The following is a 17,496-nucleotide window of genomic DNA, read 5'->3' on the forward strand; positions in this document are numbered from 1 at the left end:
TAAATGAGAGACTTATTGATTTATTAATTCTGAGGTATATGGCAAGCCGAATTAACATTTAGAGATATCTCAAAATGGATTTTAAGATATCTGAAAATGCATTTTAGATATCTCAAATTGAATTACAGATATCTAAAAATGCATCTATTTTAAGATATCTAAAAAGCATTTTATGATATCTTAAATAGATTTCAAGATATCTTGAAATGATATGCTGTACATTTTGAAATATCTGAAATGCATTTTAAGATATCTTAAATGCAATTCGAGATATCTTGAAATAGGTTCCTGTGCATTTTGAGATATCACAATAGATACACAACAGGAAGTTATTTTAAGATATCTGAAAATGTATTTGTGATATCTTAAAATTTGCAGGAAGTTATGTTGAGATATCTGAAAATGCATTTCAGATATCTCAAAATAAATTTGAGATATCTTAAAATGATTGGGAAGTTATTTTAGGATATCTCAAAAAATAATTAAGATATCTCAAAAAACATTTAAGATAACTTAAAATTCACTGTTGTTTGAGATATCTAAAATAAATTTTTAGATATCTCAAGTTAATTTCATGATATCTTAAAATGGGTCTCTGCTCCATTTCAGATATCTAACAATGTATTTTAAGATATATCCAATTGTACTTCAAGATATCTAAAATGCATTTTAAGATATCTTTAAAAGGACACTCAATTATTTCAAGATATCTCAATACCATTTTCAGATATCTACAATACAATTTAAGATATCTGAAATACATTTCCAGATATCTCAAAACAGCTTCCTGTCCATTTTCAGATATCTCAAATACATTTTCAGATATCTCAACATCACTTCCTGCTCATTTCAAGATATCTCAAATACATTTTAAAATATCTTATAATAAACAAGAAGTCCCATTGAAATAATACGCAGTTTTACAGGAAATGATTTTGAGATATCTTGAAATGCATTTCAGATATCTTAAAATACATGAAAGGACAATTTAAGATATCTGAAAATTCATTTGAGATATCTTGAAATACAGACACAATTATTTTGAGATATTTGAAAATGTATTTGAGATATCTTGAAATGCATTTGAGATATCTCAAAATGTATTGAAGATATCTTAAGGAAATTATTTTAAGATATCTCAAAGTGAGTTTCAGATATCTTAACAAGTAAATTACATTTTAAGATAGCTCAAATTTATTTTGAGATATCTCTAAATGTTAATTTGGCTTGCCATAGAGGTAGCAGATAGGCTGTGACTGCCTGTAAGTTGGATTAAACGGGTTCAGTAAATTGATGGACGGGTATAGACTCAGGACTCCTTGTGAATGTACTCTGGCTGTATCCTATACTGTGTATCCATCCATCCATCCATCCTCTTCCGCTTATCTGAGGTCGGGTCGCGGGGGTAGCAGCTTAAGCAGAGAGGCCCAGACTTCCCTCTCCCCGGCACTTCTTCCAGCTCTTCCGGAGAATCCCAAAGCTCCCAGGCCAGCCGGGAGACATAGTCCCTCCAGCGTGTCCTGGGTCTTCCCCGGGCCTCCTCCCGTTGGACGTGCCGGAACACCTCACCAGGGAGGCGTCCAGGATGCATCCTGATCAGATGCCCGAGCCACCTCATCTGACTCCTCTCGATGCGGAGGAGCAGCGGCTCTACTCTGAGCCCCTCCCGGATGACTGAGCTTCTCACCCTATCTTTAAGGGAAAGCCCAGACACCCTGCGGGGGAAACTCATTTTAGCCGCTTGTATTCGCGATCTCGTTCTTTCGGTCACTACCCATAGCTCATGACCATAGGTGAGGGTAGGAGCGTAGATCGACTGGTAAATTGAGAGCTTTGCCTTACGGCTCAGCTCCTTTTTCACCACGACAGACCGATGCAGAGCCCGCATCACTGCGGATGCCGCACCGATCCACCTGTCGATCTCACGCTCCATTCTTCCCTCACTCGTGAACAAGACCCCAGATACTTGAACTCCTCCACTTGGGGCAGGATCTCTCCCCAACCCTGAGAGGGCACTCCACCCTTTTCCGCTGAGGACCATGCTCGGATTTGGAGGTGCTGATTCTCATCCCAGCCGCTTCACACTCAGCTGCGAACCGATCCAGAGAGAGCTGAAGATCACGGCCTGATGAAGCAAACAGGACAACATCATCTGCAAAAGCAGTGACCCAATCCTGAGTCCACCAAACCGACCCCTTCAACACCCTGGCTGCGCCTAGAAATTCTGTCCATAAAAGTTATGAACAGAATCGGTGACAAAGGGCAGCCCTGGCGGAGTCCAACTCTCACTGGAAACGGGCTCGACTTACTGCGGCAATGCGGACCAAGCTCTGACACCGGTTGTACAGAGACCGAACAGCTCTTATCAGGGGTCCGTACCCCATACTCCCGAGCACCCCCACAGGATTCCCGAGGGACACGGTCGAATGCCTTTTCCAAGTCCACAAAACACATGTAGACCGGTCGGGCAAACTCCCATGCACCCTCCAGGACTCTGCTAAGGGTGAAGAGCTGGTCTACTGTTCCGCGACCAGGACTAAAACCACACTGTTCCTCCTGAATCCGAGGTTCACTATCCGACGGACCCTCCTCTCCAGAACCCCGAATAGACTTTTCCAGGGAGGCTGAGGAGTGTGATCCCTCTATAGTTGGAACACACCCTCCGTCCCCTTTTAAAGAGGGGACCACCACCCCGGTCTGCCAATCCAGAGGCACTGTCCCGATGTCCATGCGATGTTGCAGAGACGTGTCAACCAAGACAGTCCTACAACATCCAGAGCCTTAAGGAACTCCGGTATCTCATCCACCCCGGGCCCTGCCACCAAGGAGTTTTTGACCACCTCGGTGACTTCAGTCCCAGAGATGGGAGAGCCCACCTCAGAGTCCCCAGGCTCTGCTTCCTCATTGGAAGGCATGTTAGTGGGATTGAGGAGGTCTTCAAGTACTCCTCCCACCGACCCATAACGCCCGAAGTCGAGGTCAGCAGCGCACCATCCCCACCATATACGGTGTTGACACTGCACTGCTTCCCTCCTGAGACGCCGGACGGTGGACCAGAATCTCCTCGAAGCCGTCCAAAGTCGCTCTCCATGGCCTCCAAACTCCTCCCATGCCCGAAGTTTTGCCTCAGCAACAACCGGCCGCGTTCGCTTGGCCTGCCGGTACCTATCAGCTGCCTCCAGAGACCCACAGGACAAAAAGTCCTATAGGACTCCTTCTTCAGCTTGACGGCATCCCTCACCGCGTGTCCACCAACGGGTTCGGGATTGCCGCCACGACAGGCACCACCACCTTGCGGCCACAGCTCCGTCAGCCGCCAACAATAGAGGCACGGAACATGGCCCATTCGACTCAATGTCCCCACCTCCCTCGGGGCGGGTTGAAGTTCTGCCGGAGGTGGGAGTTGAAGCTACTTCTGACAGGGGACTCTGCCAGCCGCTCCCAGCAGACCCTCACAACACGCTTGGGCCTACCAGGTCTGACCGCATCTTCCCCACCATCGGCCAACTCACCACCAGGTGGTGATCAGTTGACAGCTCCGCCCTCTCTTCACCCGAGTGTCCAAGACATATGGCCGCAAGTCCGACGACACGACCACAAAGTCGATCATCGACCTGAGGCCTAGGGTGTCCTGGTGCCAAGTGCACATATGAACACCCTTATGCTTGAACATGGTGTTCGTTATGGACAATCCATGACGAGCACAGAAGTCCAATAACAAAACACCGCTCGGGTTCAGATCCTTCCAGGTCTCACTGTCATTGCCCACGTGAGCATTGAAGTCTCCCAGCAAAACGAGGGAATCCCCAGAAGGTATGCCCTCTAGCAACCCCTCCAGAGACTCCAAAAAGGGTGGATACTCCAAACTGCTGTTCGGCGCATACGCACAAACAACAGTCAGGACCCTTCCCCACCCGGCGGAGGGAGGCCACCCTCTCGCCCACGGGGTAAACCCCAATGCACAGGCTCCAGTGGGGGCAATAAGTATGCCCACACCTGCTCGGCGCCTCACCGGGGCAACTCCAGAGTGGTAGAGAGTCCAGCCCCTCTCAAGAAGATTGGTTCCAGAGTCCAAGCTGTGCGTCGAGGTGAGTCCGACTATATCTAGCTAAAGCCTCTCGACCTCGCGCACTAGCTCAGGCTCCTTCTCCTTCAGAGAGGTGACATTCCACGTCCCAAGGGCCACCCAAGGCAAACTGGTCCTAGGTGAGGGATGAGACAAAGAGCGGTTCAACAAACCTCCAATGATGAGCGAAACCTTTGGACAATGTTTTCCCTTGCCCGGACGCGGGTCACCGGGGCCCCCCTCTGGAGCCAGGCCTGGAGGTGGGGCTCGATGGCGAGCGCCTGGTGTGCGGGCCTGCACCCATGGGGCTCGGCCGGGCCCAGCCCGAAGAGGTAACGTGGGTCCTCCTCCCCATGGGCTCACCACCTATGGGAGAGGCCAAGGAGGTTGGGTGCAGTGTGAGTTGGGTGGTGGCCGAAGGCGGGGACCTTGGCGGTCTGATCCTCGGCTACAGAAACTGGCTCTTGGGACGTGGAATACTGTGTATTGTTTTTGGATATTGTCAATACAAATAATTGTTTTTACATTTTGTAGTCATAGTGTAGTCTTATTGTAAAATTATTTTATATAGAAATATTACATTCAGACCATCCCAGGATGCAATGCAAGAATGTAAGTGTATGTGTATGTCCTACATTAGACCTGCACCTTATCTTTGCCCCTGATGCTGCCAAGAGAGACTTTAGACCTTATAACAGAATGTGAATGGTTTGATGTCTTTGTAAACATTATGACTGCTAGAAGGTGCTTAACAAGCAGTGACTAGGGATATTTTACTAGATTTTGTAAACTAAACATGCTGCTACATTTATGTATGTCTTCTGTTTGCAGTGTGGGACCCCTTTCCTTTTATGTTTGACTCTCAAGCAAGTTCCCTCTTGAAAGCCAAGGAGAAGTGACTCAGCAAGAGTGCCTTCTTCTAGGATGAAGAATGGTGAGTTGCCAGGAAGGGCAGTCCTCTTACCTGAATCTGGTGTTGCCATGGGAACCTGAGAGAGATGCTGTGGGAAGGCTATCCTGAAAAGCCGTGCAGAGGGGTTGTGTGAAAAAGCAAAGGTTTGCAGGGTCAAAGGGCCTGTCAAAATAACCTAAAAACAAGCTAGCAGAACCAGGGGTTAATTTTACATGTTCTAAAAAGAAATATTTTTTCTAGATAAGAAGTTGCACTGTGCATATTATAGAAAATTGGAAAAGCAAAATTATGTCGACAAAGTTTGCAGTAAATGTTTTAGCTATTTTAGGTTACTGAGATAAATTTATTACTTATTTTATTTTTGCACAAAAGCACCATCTGCTTGGTGATGGGGTTCAATGCCCCACTTGCTCTTAATGCAGAAACACAACTTCAAATATTATCTTTTGGGATAAGAGACTGGAGTGCCGGTTTCCTCCCACAGTCCAAAGACATGCCGGTTAGGTGCACTGGCGATTCTAATTTGTCCCTAGTGTGGTGTGTGCTTGTTGTGTGTGTGTGTGTGTGTGCGCGCGCGCGTGTGTGTGTGTGTGTGTGCGCCCTGCGGTGGGCTGGCACCCTGCCCGGGGTTTGTTTCCTGCCTTGCACCCTGTGTTGGCTGGGATTGGCTCCAGCAGATCCCCGTGACCCTGCAGTTAGGATATAGCAGGTTGGATAATGGATGGATGGATGGATAAGGGACTGGAGTGAAGCTCTAGAAGAAAATGCATATGGAAAAGGGAAAACCACATGCAGGTACCTTTTCCAAAGTTTATATGTAAAGTCCGTGTTCCAACACTGTTATTGTATAATACATTTATACAGCAGCAGTACAATGAAATTACATCCAAAATGTAACACATTGCCACTCTGCAGTGCCATGATAAACAGGAATGTATTAAACTGCAGAACTGAATTTTATGTAAATTAAAACAAAACAAAAATCAACTCCCTTGTTAGGTTTTTTACTCAGAAACACCCTAAGCTTGTGCCCAGTTAAGGGTGCTATACAAAAATAAACTGAAGTCAATTGAATATTAATTAACTGAATGAACAAACTCCTTCCCTCTACAGTTAGATTCCTTATTTGGCATAGAATAAAGAAGGCCAGGATAAAGAGTCCTTTTGGGATAGGTGAAGCAATTGAACAAGCAATCCTAGAAACATTAAATTTCAGTATTTTAAACAAGAAGTGGGACCTGGTAATTAAGGCAGAATTGTGGCCACCAAGGGCAGCGAAGGGTAGGTCGTAAGGCAAGGGCAACTTAGAGGGTCACAGTGCCTACAGGTTTTCATTCTAACTGTTTTCTTAAATAGTGGACAGTTTTTGCTGCTCATTAACTTCTTTTGTCACAGTTTTAATTGGTTTGCTATTTAGGACTCAGATAGCCAAACAGTAATGAGGTACAAAATGAGCCAATATATGACCAGTGACCTGTGTCCATTATAGAATATGTGAAAATAAAGAAAGGTGAAGGCCTTGGTCAAGTTGATCTGTTCAGGTCCACAAAATATTTTGACAGTGCTCTTAGAAAAAAAAAATCTAAAGGTTTGGAAATGTCTGTTGTGGCAGAATGAGACCACCAAGAAGCCATGGAATTAAATAATGATTTCATTTAAGAGTGTGTGGACTTGAACCCGGACACAGACAGATGGACATCTTCTGTTCACCCAACACATGTTTATTATACAATATTTACAAGAATATTTACTTTAGTGCACTTCCCAGTGCCTCCAGCACCGTTCCCCCAAATGTCCAGGCCTCACAGTCCTTGTGCCTTTCTCCTGGCCGCCTCCAATCCTCTCTCCAGCTCTGTCCACTTCCACCCGACTTCCGCTCTCGACTGAAGGGAGGCGGCCCCTTAAATAGGAACCCGGATGGGCTCCAGCTGCTCCCCGGCACTCCTCCGCGGACACGCCGGGTGTCCCCTGTCGTCTTCCCTCCAGCACTTCCTGGTGTGGCGGAAGTGCTGGGCTTCAGGGTTGTTCAGGCACCAGGGCACCGCCTGGGGGTGGCCACGGGTCCCTACAGGGCTGGGCTCCAAGCCCTTTACCCGTGGCCCACAACATAACCAGGGCGGATGCCCCCTCGCGGCCCTCTTCCGGTCCTCCTGGGCATCACAAGTGCAAATCAAATTAAGAAACTGGTTGGAGTGAAATTATTTGGAGTTTGATGCCCTGATTTAGCTGGTAATCTGTTTCCTTACACATCTCATTTCTGTTTGGGTGCCATTCAATGAAAAATGGAAGCAAATCAGAGAAATTAATGTTAAAAAATAAGTCGATTAAAATGAAGGGAAAAGAAGTTCATTTGAAGCAAGAAATGGTCACTAATTACGAAAAGGGTTAGAATAAAAACCTGCAGCCATGGTAGTGCTCCAAGACTGCAGTTGGAGACCCATAATTTGATGTTTCCAGGGTGTGTTTCTGTCTCAAAAGTAACCCCAGGGTTGAGTTGAGAAGGTAGTCACTACCCAGTGGCTCACATAGCAAGAGTGATTTGGTCAAAGGAGATTGAGTTTGTGTAGTGATTCAGAAAATTTGTTGTTTTTATGGCACAACATTTTTTGTTAGTGGAGAAATGAATGAACAAACTCTCAGTACAGATGTTTATTGATTTACTTTGAGCCTTCCCATTAATTAATCCACCATTGAATATTTTGTTCTTATTAAAATATTTTGATAAGGATGCTTGATTTAATATTTCATTCTAAGCAAGGTTGCTACACAGTGTATACACTGTATTAAAGAAAACACATGTAAGCATGATGAAAGTTGAAATCCCATATGCAGAAAAACTCAATTTACTGTTAATGGTGATGACAGCGAGAGAGAATGTGCATCAGGCCTGGCAGTTATGCGGCCTTAAGTGACCATTTTTTTGATGAGCCTTTTAGATATCTGGACATGAGTGAAATAATGACATTCCCTATTTTATAATCCCGGAATATTAGGTATGACTAATAAAGTCGAATTAATGGTCTTCCTCCAGATTACTAATGTCTGGATTATTAAGGAAGCAGACAAACATGTTTTACTACTAGTGTATCTTTTAAACACCCCCTGTATTGCCTTTAATTTAGTCCCCATAATACTTTAAGAATGGGCAGATCTGGACAACTATATAGCATTTGGTCAAACTGGGCCACCCAGCTCCTCTTTGTGCATTCCATTGTGCAGAAGGGTGTAGCCCAGTGTCCGTAATATTGAAAACATTTATCATTTTAGTACAGGCAGTCATGCTTCCAAAAGAAAGTTTGCATGTCATGTTAACTTTGGCTATCATGTAAACTTTCACTAACTAACCAACTAACACTTTCTGGATGGTGGTGTGACTGTGTTAAAACTAAATCTGAATGACATGAAACTGGAAGCAAGAAAATAGAGCTGTTCAACCCTAATTGTAGAGTTGTATATACACTCACTGAGCAAGTTGATAAAAAAGAACTAAACCAAAACTGGGTATGACCTCATTTTGATTTCAAAACAGCCTCCGTTCTTTATGGGATGGAATACACAAGATGTTGGAAACATTCCTTTGAGATTCTGGTCCATGTTGACACAATTGCATCACACAATTTCTGCAGATTTTTTAGTAGCCTGTTGATTCTGCAAATATCCCGTTCTACCAAATTCCCAAGGAGTTCTATTGCAATCACATCCAGTGAATGACAAGGCCACTGAAGAACACTGAACTCAACGTCATGTTCATGAAACCAGTTTGAGACAACTTTTGCTGTGTGACATTGTGTGTTATCATGCTGGAAATAGTCAATAGAAGATTGGTAAATTGTGGTTATCATTGGTAAATCAAGTATTGATCAATTGGTATTAACAGGCCCAAAATGTGCCAAGAAAATATTCGCTACACCATTACACCACCAATATTACCACCAGCCTGGCTGTTGAAAAAAGGCAGGCTGAGTGCATGGATTCATGCTATTGATTTGACCATGTGCTTAAAAGAAATTGAGATTCATCAGACCAGGCAACATTTTTCCAGTCTTTAGTTGTCCAGTTTTGGTGAGCCTGTGACCATTGCAGCCTCAGTTTTCTGTCTTTTTTCCCAAAAAGGAACAAAATTCAACCTGGTTTTTTGCTTCTGTAGCTCATCATCCTCAATGTGTGACATGTTGTGCATTCTGAGATGCTTTTCTGCTTACCACAATTGTACAGAGTGGTTATCTGTGTTACTGTAGCCTTTCTATCAGCTTGAACCAGTCTGACCATTCTCCTATGATCTCTCTCATCAACAAGGTATTTTTGCCTGTAGAACCTAGAGCTCACTGAATGTTTCTGTTTTCTGCTCCATTGCGAGTAAACTCTACTGTTAAGTGTGAAAATCTCAGGTGATCATCAGTTAAAGAAATACTCAAACCTGTCTGTCTGACACCAGCAATCATGCCACGCTTGGAATCACTGAGACTACAATTTTTTCCTCATTCTATTGTTTCATTTGAACATTGACTGAAGCACCTGAACTCTGTCTGCAAGAGTTTATGCATTGTGATGCTGCCACATGATTGACAGATTAGATAATTGCATGGATAATAAGGTGTAGAGCTGTTCCTAACAATTTCACCCATGATTTTGATGTCACTGGCCATTTTATTAGATACAACTATGGTGTCTAGTATCATGTTGGACCTTCTTTAAGTTCTAGAACATCCTGAATCCTTAAAGACATGAGTTCAGCAAGATGCTGGAGACATTCCTTAGTGATTTGGTTCATGCTGACCTAACAATGTTATATAATTCCTACCTATTTTTACCCACATATTCATATTCTTATTCTGTGTCAACCTGAACATGTTTTGCTTGTTTGAGATCTGGGAATTGAGCAGGCTATTGAGTATACTGAAATCACTGTCTTGATTGTTGAACCAAATGAGTGCTTTATGATATAGTGCTACTATATGCTACTGAAAAGATTTGAGTAGATCAGTGACCAACATTGGTATACTAAGGCATTCAGTGATAATCAATTGGTATTCAGAATGTTATTAAGTGACAAGATAACTTTCCACACCATTACATTACTACCACCATTTTGCTCTACTAGCACAAGGTACAATGGATCCATTTGGATTCCTTACCTGTTTATACTACATCCTGACTTTGTGTGTACTTTTGAGCATAAATCAATATTTCTCAGACCATGTGAAATTTTCCAAAGTTCAGTATTGATTAGATATGAACCCAGTATTCTCCTCTTTTAATTTTTTTTCCATTTTTATTACTATTTAATTTAATATTGTTTCTTTGTATCAGTATACTGCTGCTGGATTATGTGAATTTCCCTTTGGGATTAATAAAGTATCTATCTATCTATCTATCTATCTATCTATCTATCTTTTGTAACCCATCTCCTCTAAAGTAAGATGGGCATCTTTGAATGCACAACACTTTATCACATCACTGTTATGAAGAACTTAAGTATGTGTTGTTCTTTCTGGCCATTATATTCTGACCTCTGCCAACTGAGAGTTTGTTTTCACTCGCACAATTCTTTGCATGTTTTTTATGCTCTATATACTGTGCTGCTTATACATATATCAATCTGATTGGTTTGTGTACCATTACGCACCAGCCGTGCACACAGTCTATAGAACTAACAAGCATGACAAGCTCAAATAACCAGAAGAAGACATCCTGTTTTAACCATAAGTATTACAACAAAAAAGTGCAAAAAGTAAAAACAAAACTATGCCTTCAACGTTAGGAATGACAACAATGTGCTGCCTTGGCAAATTTGGGAGTTTCTTTAAACAAATAATAATTTAATAAACAGTAGAATTTTGAAATAAATGAAGATTGACGTGGTGGCAGAACAGAAAGCTGTGTATAGGGTTTGCGGCCAGGATCAACAGTTACATATAATTATATTGTGTTACTGTTCATTATATTAAAATGATATGTAGAGTGGGAAATAATGTCACTTTAGCACTACTGTATATGAATCCTTTCTCAAATACTGTAATAAATATGATTTAAAACAGCAGGTGAATTTGTTGGGTTGGGGGGTACTGTTTGAAGTTGGGGGTTATTGTAAGTATTGACATTACATTTTATCATGGGCACAACAACAGGCAAGATTGCTGTAAGGGAGTTAGGGAGTTGGGGATTTGGCAGGCATGGGACCCAGGGCCACCAATGCCTTCATCCTCCCACTTCTCAACTTAGACAGCTCTGTCTTCTAATCTGCATAGTGTATAACTTGGCAGCTAAAGCAAAATAAATATTGGTATTGTTAAATGTGACCCTGAAAGATGCTTTTTTTTTGGTAAAAGCATAGTCATTTAGTGAAACTGCAACACAGGCCTCTGGCAATTAAATGTGTATAGAGAAGGCAGCATGAGGATCTAATGCAATTTTATCAAAGTTATCAAAAGTCATTGATAAAGTTCATCCTGCAGAATTCTTTTGAAATATTTTAGCATCAATTAACAACCTCCCAAGCAATATATCTTTAGTGAAAAACCTTAACAACTTCTTAAAAAATTGTGCATGAGATATTGGGAAATAGCTAATTAAACTAACTTGATGTGGAATTTTCCTTAGATTAGGCACAGAATTCGTCTTGAAATTTTGTAACTATTTCATTCTCATGGTAAAGGTCAATGTATGCTGAGGTTTAGGATCAACAGGGCTGCTTGCAGTTAAATCTGGCAGTGTACGGTCAGCTTTGTCTAATTACCAATTTACTTTGGTCAGCTGTTTGAGTGAGCAACTAATAGGTAGATCCATTTTCCATGGGCAGTGTAAGGTATATCTTGGATATCTTTGGTAAGCAGGCAGGCAATCTATCTTTGGGACATCCTTGCATGTATTTGCATACATTTTGTCACACTATGTAGAAATCACAACTTTTTTTATACAGGGTCCCCCCATTTCTTGGCACCATAATGTTTGGGACAATTGCTGTCACAGGTGTTTGTGATTACTCAGGTGTGTTTCTTTTACAGACTACCTTTGGAGTCGGTATTTGCCATTGTTCAACATGAAGACAAGAACTGTGCCAATGAAAGTGAATGAAGCTAATATAAAGCTGAAAAACAAGAATAAAACAATTAGAAACATTAGTAAAACCTCAGAATTATATAAATCAAATGTTTGGAATATTATTAAGAAAAAAGAATGCATTGGTGAGTTCAGTAATATCAAAGCAACTGGAAGACCAAGGAAGACCCACATTGTTAATGACAGAAAAATTCTCACTAAGATAAATAAAAATCTGGAATGGCCAAGCCAGCCACTCGATTTAAATCTAAGTGAGCTTGCCTTCATTGTGCTGAAGAGAAAACCTAAGGGGACAAGCCCATGAAACAAGCCTGAAGGACCTGAAGATGGTGGCATTAGAGGCTTGGCAGAGCCCCAAGAAAGATGCTCAGCACCTGGGGCTTCATGTATAAATGGTGTGTACACCCATTTCCACGCTCAGTTCAAGATGTACAGTATAAAAACTAAACTTGCCATAAAGCCACACACATTTTCACAGCATGAATTTGAATGTAATTAGCAGAATGTAAAAACAGGTAATCAGATGCAGCATTTATTTTTTAACCAATTCATTTAATTTGTGGTCAGTAACACAAAGTAAAGTCTTTATAATTCTTAGTTCATTGGCCATATCTCTTACAACATCCACTATTGCATTTTGTGACTCCAGAACAGTTCATCACCACACAGCCAGATGGCCTCCTAGTGGTTTCCAAGGCAGAGGTGTGTGGGCAGCTAGCAACTGAAGACATGCTAGGCATAGCAGTACCATCACCTCCTGAGCATAGCACAGGGCTCAGTTTTTGTAATATTGTCTGAAACAGAATAAACAGATGGTGGGCTGCGACTCACCTTTTCATGTCAACTGTGATATCTGACCACTTTTTTTTTCTTTTGGGCACTTTGCGGCTTTCTGAACTTGAACTTTCTAGTGTCTCCACCACGCTGTTGTTTCTTATGACACTGTATAAACCAACAAATAGTAAGTTTTTCCTTGACTCCACTTCGTATTTGCTGAAATTCCTAATTTTTCATGTCTTTTCCATTGTTTTTTAACCAAACGTGATATTTATATTAATTTGCATATTAAAATATGCAAAATTCTGGGAGGAGCTGGGGTAGGGCTGTAGGTGCATTCTGTACGTTAAAATTCACAATCGTTGGGATTTATTATGGGGAAGTGTTTGGAACTTGTAGTATGCACAGATTTATGCATCTGGATTTTTATTGCGTACGCACATTTCCACTTTTGTCTGTATGCCATGTCTATGAATTGCAGAGCAGTCATTGCATGTGTGGGATGCATGACAAAGTACTAAATATGACTGCATTAATATGCCTGTCACTGCAATGTCCTAAAACTTGGTGGACCATGTAGAAAAAGTGTTATGTGACTGAAATGTAAAGTATGCACATACCCTTAAATTAAAGTCTGCAATGTGCACTTTAATCACATGTGAATTGTTTGATTTGAATTTTAAACTGTAGGGCAGAGGGGTAAATCAAGGGAAAAATGTGTTTGTCCCAAACATTATGGAGGATACTGTAGATGGATTGATACTTTATTAATTCTGAAGGAAAGTGCAGATTATAGCAGCAGCATAAAAAGGCACAAATATACATACTGTATAACAAGAATTATAATAATCATAAGTATACTAAAGGTACAAATACACATATAATAAGAATAAGTTCTAATTTCACAGTACAGGATGTCAGTTATTGATACAGTATATTGTAGATAGCATCATTGTCTGTTAAGATGTCTGCTAGACCTACTCAGTATCATTCAGCACAAAGGGAGTAAGACCACCTCGTCCAAGGGGTGACTCATTATAAAGCCTGAGGCCGAGGATAAAAATGATCCCACATATAGCGCTCCTTGCATCAACACAGTTGTCTCGGTCACTGTAGGTGCTCCTCTGTTTAGCTAAAATCTCATACTGGAGGTGAGAGTCATTGTCCTGGATAGTAAGCAAATTGCTTAGTGATCTCTGTTCTACCACTTCCCAAAGTGAGTTCACTCTGAATCTGAAGGTTGAACTCGGCTTTTTAATCACTCCTATTAGTATGCTGGCATCACACACACTAATGTCCACTTAAAGATATTAAGTAACAATTTAGAAATGGTTTTATTTGTTTGCTGTTTTCCCTTTATTCAGTATTACAATTTGTCAATCTCAAGCCATTCATTGTGACAAATACACAAAAGTAAAATACATCAGGAATGGGGAAAATATTTGTTAACAGCACCTGACCCTTATTTCACATTAAAGTCTGTTTGCAAAAGGTTCACAAAATTAATTCTGTGTAAATGATGGCGTGCAAACTTTGTTGTACTTTCACCAATCCTCAAGTACAATAAGGAATTCTTTGATATCTTTTATTGCTGCTTGATAGTTTTTCAGTTCTAATTGTCATGAAAATCCTTTAAATCTTTGCTTTTAGTGACAGCTATGGTCCCCAAGGAAAGTAATGCTCAGACATATGTAGTACAAAATTTGACTAGACACCTAAAATAGGAACTTATTATGAAATACTTATGAATGTTTTTCTGTTTTTTTTTTTTTATCTTGTACCCATCAATTCCTGTGTTTTTGTGCTCTGTGCAAGAAGACATTATTCATATATTTTAAGGAAATGGAATGAAAATAAAAACATGAAAAGCCAAAAAACTACATCAAAACTGAAATAGAGAGAATATGTGCACAGACATTGAGACATGGCCATGACATAATCCAGTTTATTCAAGAAAGCATGCTAAAATTGACACGTTTTCTGTTAAAGTAATGTTTGTGCTGTTGTAAACTAGAACCCCACTATGAAAACACTCCCTACAAGATTTCATTTTACTCCTCGGCTGTGGTTTATCTCAGATCTGAAATTGATGTTTATTCAGTTTAAAACGAGCACCTCTGACTCCCTCTTGTGGACAACCGCAGGATTTTGTACCCCTTCAGGAATAAATGAAACAACTCAGATGTTAAAATTTAATGTTTATTGGGAGTGTTTTTTCTATTTTAAGACAAGACCTTAGACTACCTACTGTGGACATAGTAACCACACTATTTCGTTTCAAATCTTAAAATGGTGTGTTTGCTGCTAGTGATTATAGTGTTTATTTACTGAGATCTCTGACTCACTCTGAGCCTAAACCCACACATTTTCATTCCACATTTTAGGTTTTTACTCATTTTCATTCATTCATTTTTAATTCTAATAAGGAGACACAGTCCACCAAAAGAAACAAATGCTCACACAGTTGCAAGGACTATTTAAACCAATGCATTACAAGGTTTGTTTGCTTCTTTAACAGAGGGCAAATATGAGTAAGAATGGCAGTGTTCCAGTGGCATACAGCAAATAAAGCAACTAACTTCTTTCCACAGGTTTGGAATCTGTAAGCTGGTGCCTTTGATTTCCTTTTAAGAACATGTCAACCCTCCCTCTTAATCTAGTTTTAGTGTCATGGGGAACTTGTGTGTTTCTAGCAGCATCAGGCACAAGCCAAAATTCAACTCTGGATAGGTTTCAGAGGGCACAGGGCACACTCACTTGTAAACCTTGGTGCACCCATACCAGCTCTATTTAAAGTTGACAGACATCTTAATTTGCATGTTCCTGACATGTTTAAGGTAATATTTTCTTAAATCTATTCTGTTTTAAATTGAAATCTCTCACTCCTGCTGTAAGTGTATTAAGTCTTCTATTTCTTGCCATTCTTCAGATTAGTAGAATAATTCTACTCTTCCTGTGTTTGTGTTTGGAGGTGAATTACAGATGTGAAGTCAAGCAGGGAGAATTAAATAACAACCTCACACAACTCCCATTTATGTCTACCAGCATCATATGGGCAATTGTGCCATCACTAACTTCACATACCTGACCATAATTAGAAAACCAGAAACCTTGGAAAAAAATTGAAGAAAACCAAATATTTAGAAAGTAGGCAAAAACTGAAATATTTTAGCTCTTCAAAAGGATCCGCCTTCATTTTTTTTTATATGGTGATTAATATCTAACAAAACAAAATCTTTATTTTAAATTCAAAAACACACCAACCAGAGGTGTATAAATCTGTGGCTCAGAATGGTATTGTCAATATAGGACAAATTAGAAAAAAAAAATTTCTAGAGAAGTAAACATTATCCTTATGTTGGCACATTACTGGGCTATCTGGTAAATGAAGGTCCATGTATAAATCTTACTAGTCATATAAATATGATAAAAATTGTAACTCATAAAGAATTCATCGATGTTCTTATTGAGAAAAAGGAGAAACATTTTTTTTTTGTTTTTAATTTTATTGATATTTTTGAAATCACACAACATTCTATACAAATAAATCGATTTTTACAAAAATCGCAAACAAATCAACCCCCACCCCTGAGAAAGAGAGCTAGGCCAGAGAGTAAAACTTAAAGCTAGTAAAAATAAGTAAATAGATTAATTAAAAAGTGAATAAAGATAAATGACGAAGAAAAAAAGGGGAGAGAATCTGCTTCCTCGGTGCCTTAAAAGCTTTTTCTCAAATGTTATTGATTGGATCCTACCAGGTTTTGAAAAACGTCTGCACAGATCCTCTAAGTGCAAATTTGATTTTTTCCAGTTTCAAATTGTATATAACATCAGTTGCCCACTGACTTAAAAGAGGGGAGTTAGGATTCTTTCAGTGGAACAAGATAAGTCTATGTGCCAATGGTGTATTAAAGGCAATTACAGTTTGTTTGTCCTTCTCCACTTTAAGCCCTTCTGGGAGTACACCAAAAGCAGCTGTTAATGGGTTAGGGGGAATTGTGTATCAAGGCTGACTGATAGGCATTTAAAGATTTTGGTCCAGAATGTTGTTAATTTGAAGCAGGCCCAGAACATGTGGCCTAGTGAGGCTGGAATTGATTGCAACGGTGGCAGGTTGGATCTTGCCCTGAAAACATTTTGACAATTGTAAGCGAGAAAGATGTGCTCGATATATAATTTTGAGTTGAATAATTGTATACTTGCGCATATGGAGCTCAAATGGATTCTCTGCATTGCTACCTTCCACTCCTTTTCTGATATATTGAGTGAGAGATCCTTTTCCCACTGTATTCTTGTATCTTTAAAAGTGAGGAACTGTAAAATAGTTTTATATATTGCAGAACTGCTGTCTGAGTCCTCAAGACTGATCAGTATTTTTTCCGGCATAGAGGTAGGTGGAAGGTAAGGAAAATTGGGCAGGTTCTGTTTAAGAAAGTTTCTAATTTGAAGGTAGTAAAGAAATGTGTTGCTGAAAAGTTAAATTTGGAATGTAATTGTTCGTAGGATGTAAAGACGTGGTCTATGTAAAGATCTCTAAGTGATTTAACCCCAAATGTTTTCCAGACATTAAAAACTGCATATGTTTGAGAGGGTTGAAAAAGGTGGTTCTTATGCAGAGGTGCCACAGATTAAAGCTTCTTTATCTTAAAATGCTTCCTACATTGGTTCCATATTCTGAATG

The 17,496-nt window shown here is 40.4% G+C and overlaps 1 protein-coding gene across 2 annotated transcripts in view; it reads left to right on the plus strand.

Moving 5' to 3' along the window:
* The first annotated feature begins 4,906 nt into the window (after positions 1 to 4,906).
* Positions 4,907 to 17,496, plus strand: part of si:dkey-32e6.6 (extracellular matrix protein 2) — a 100,808-nt gene continuing 88,218 nt past the window's right edge. The window contains exon 1 of one of the 2 annotated variants that reach the window (XM_039773976.1): positions 4,907 to 5,000. In XM_039773976.1, coding sequence (XP_039629910.1) covers positions 4,998 to 5,000 — 3 coding nt within the window. In that variant the 5' untranslated portion in view covers positions 4,907 to 4,997. The remainder of the gene's footprint in view (positions 5,001 to 17,496) is intronic. The other variant, XM_039773977.1, reaches the window with a different exon arrangement.

Source organism: Polypterus senegalus, chromosome 13 (genome assembly GCF_016835505.1).
Source record: "Polypterus senegalus isolate Bchr_013 chromosome 13, ASM1683550v1, whole genome shotgun sequence".
NCBI classification, from domain to species: domain Eukaryota; kingdom Metazoa; phylum Chordata; class Cladistia; order Polypteriformes; family Polypteridae; genus Polypterus; species Polypterus senegalus.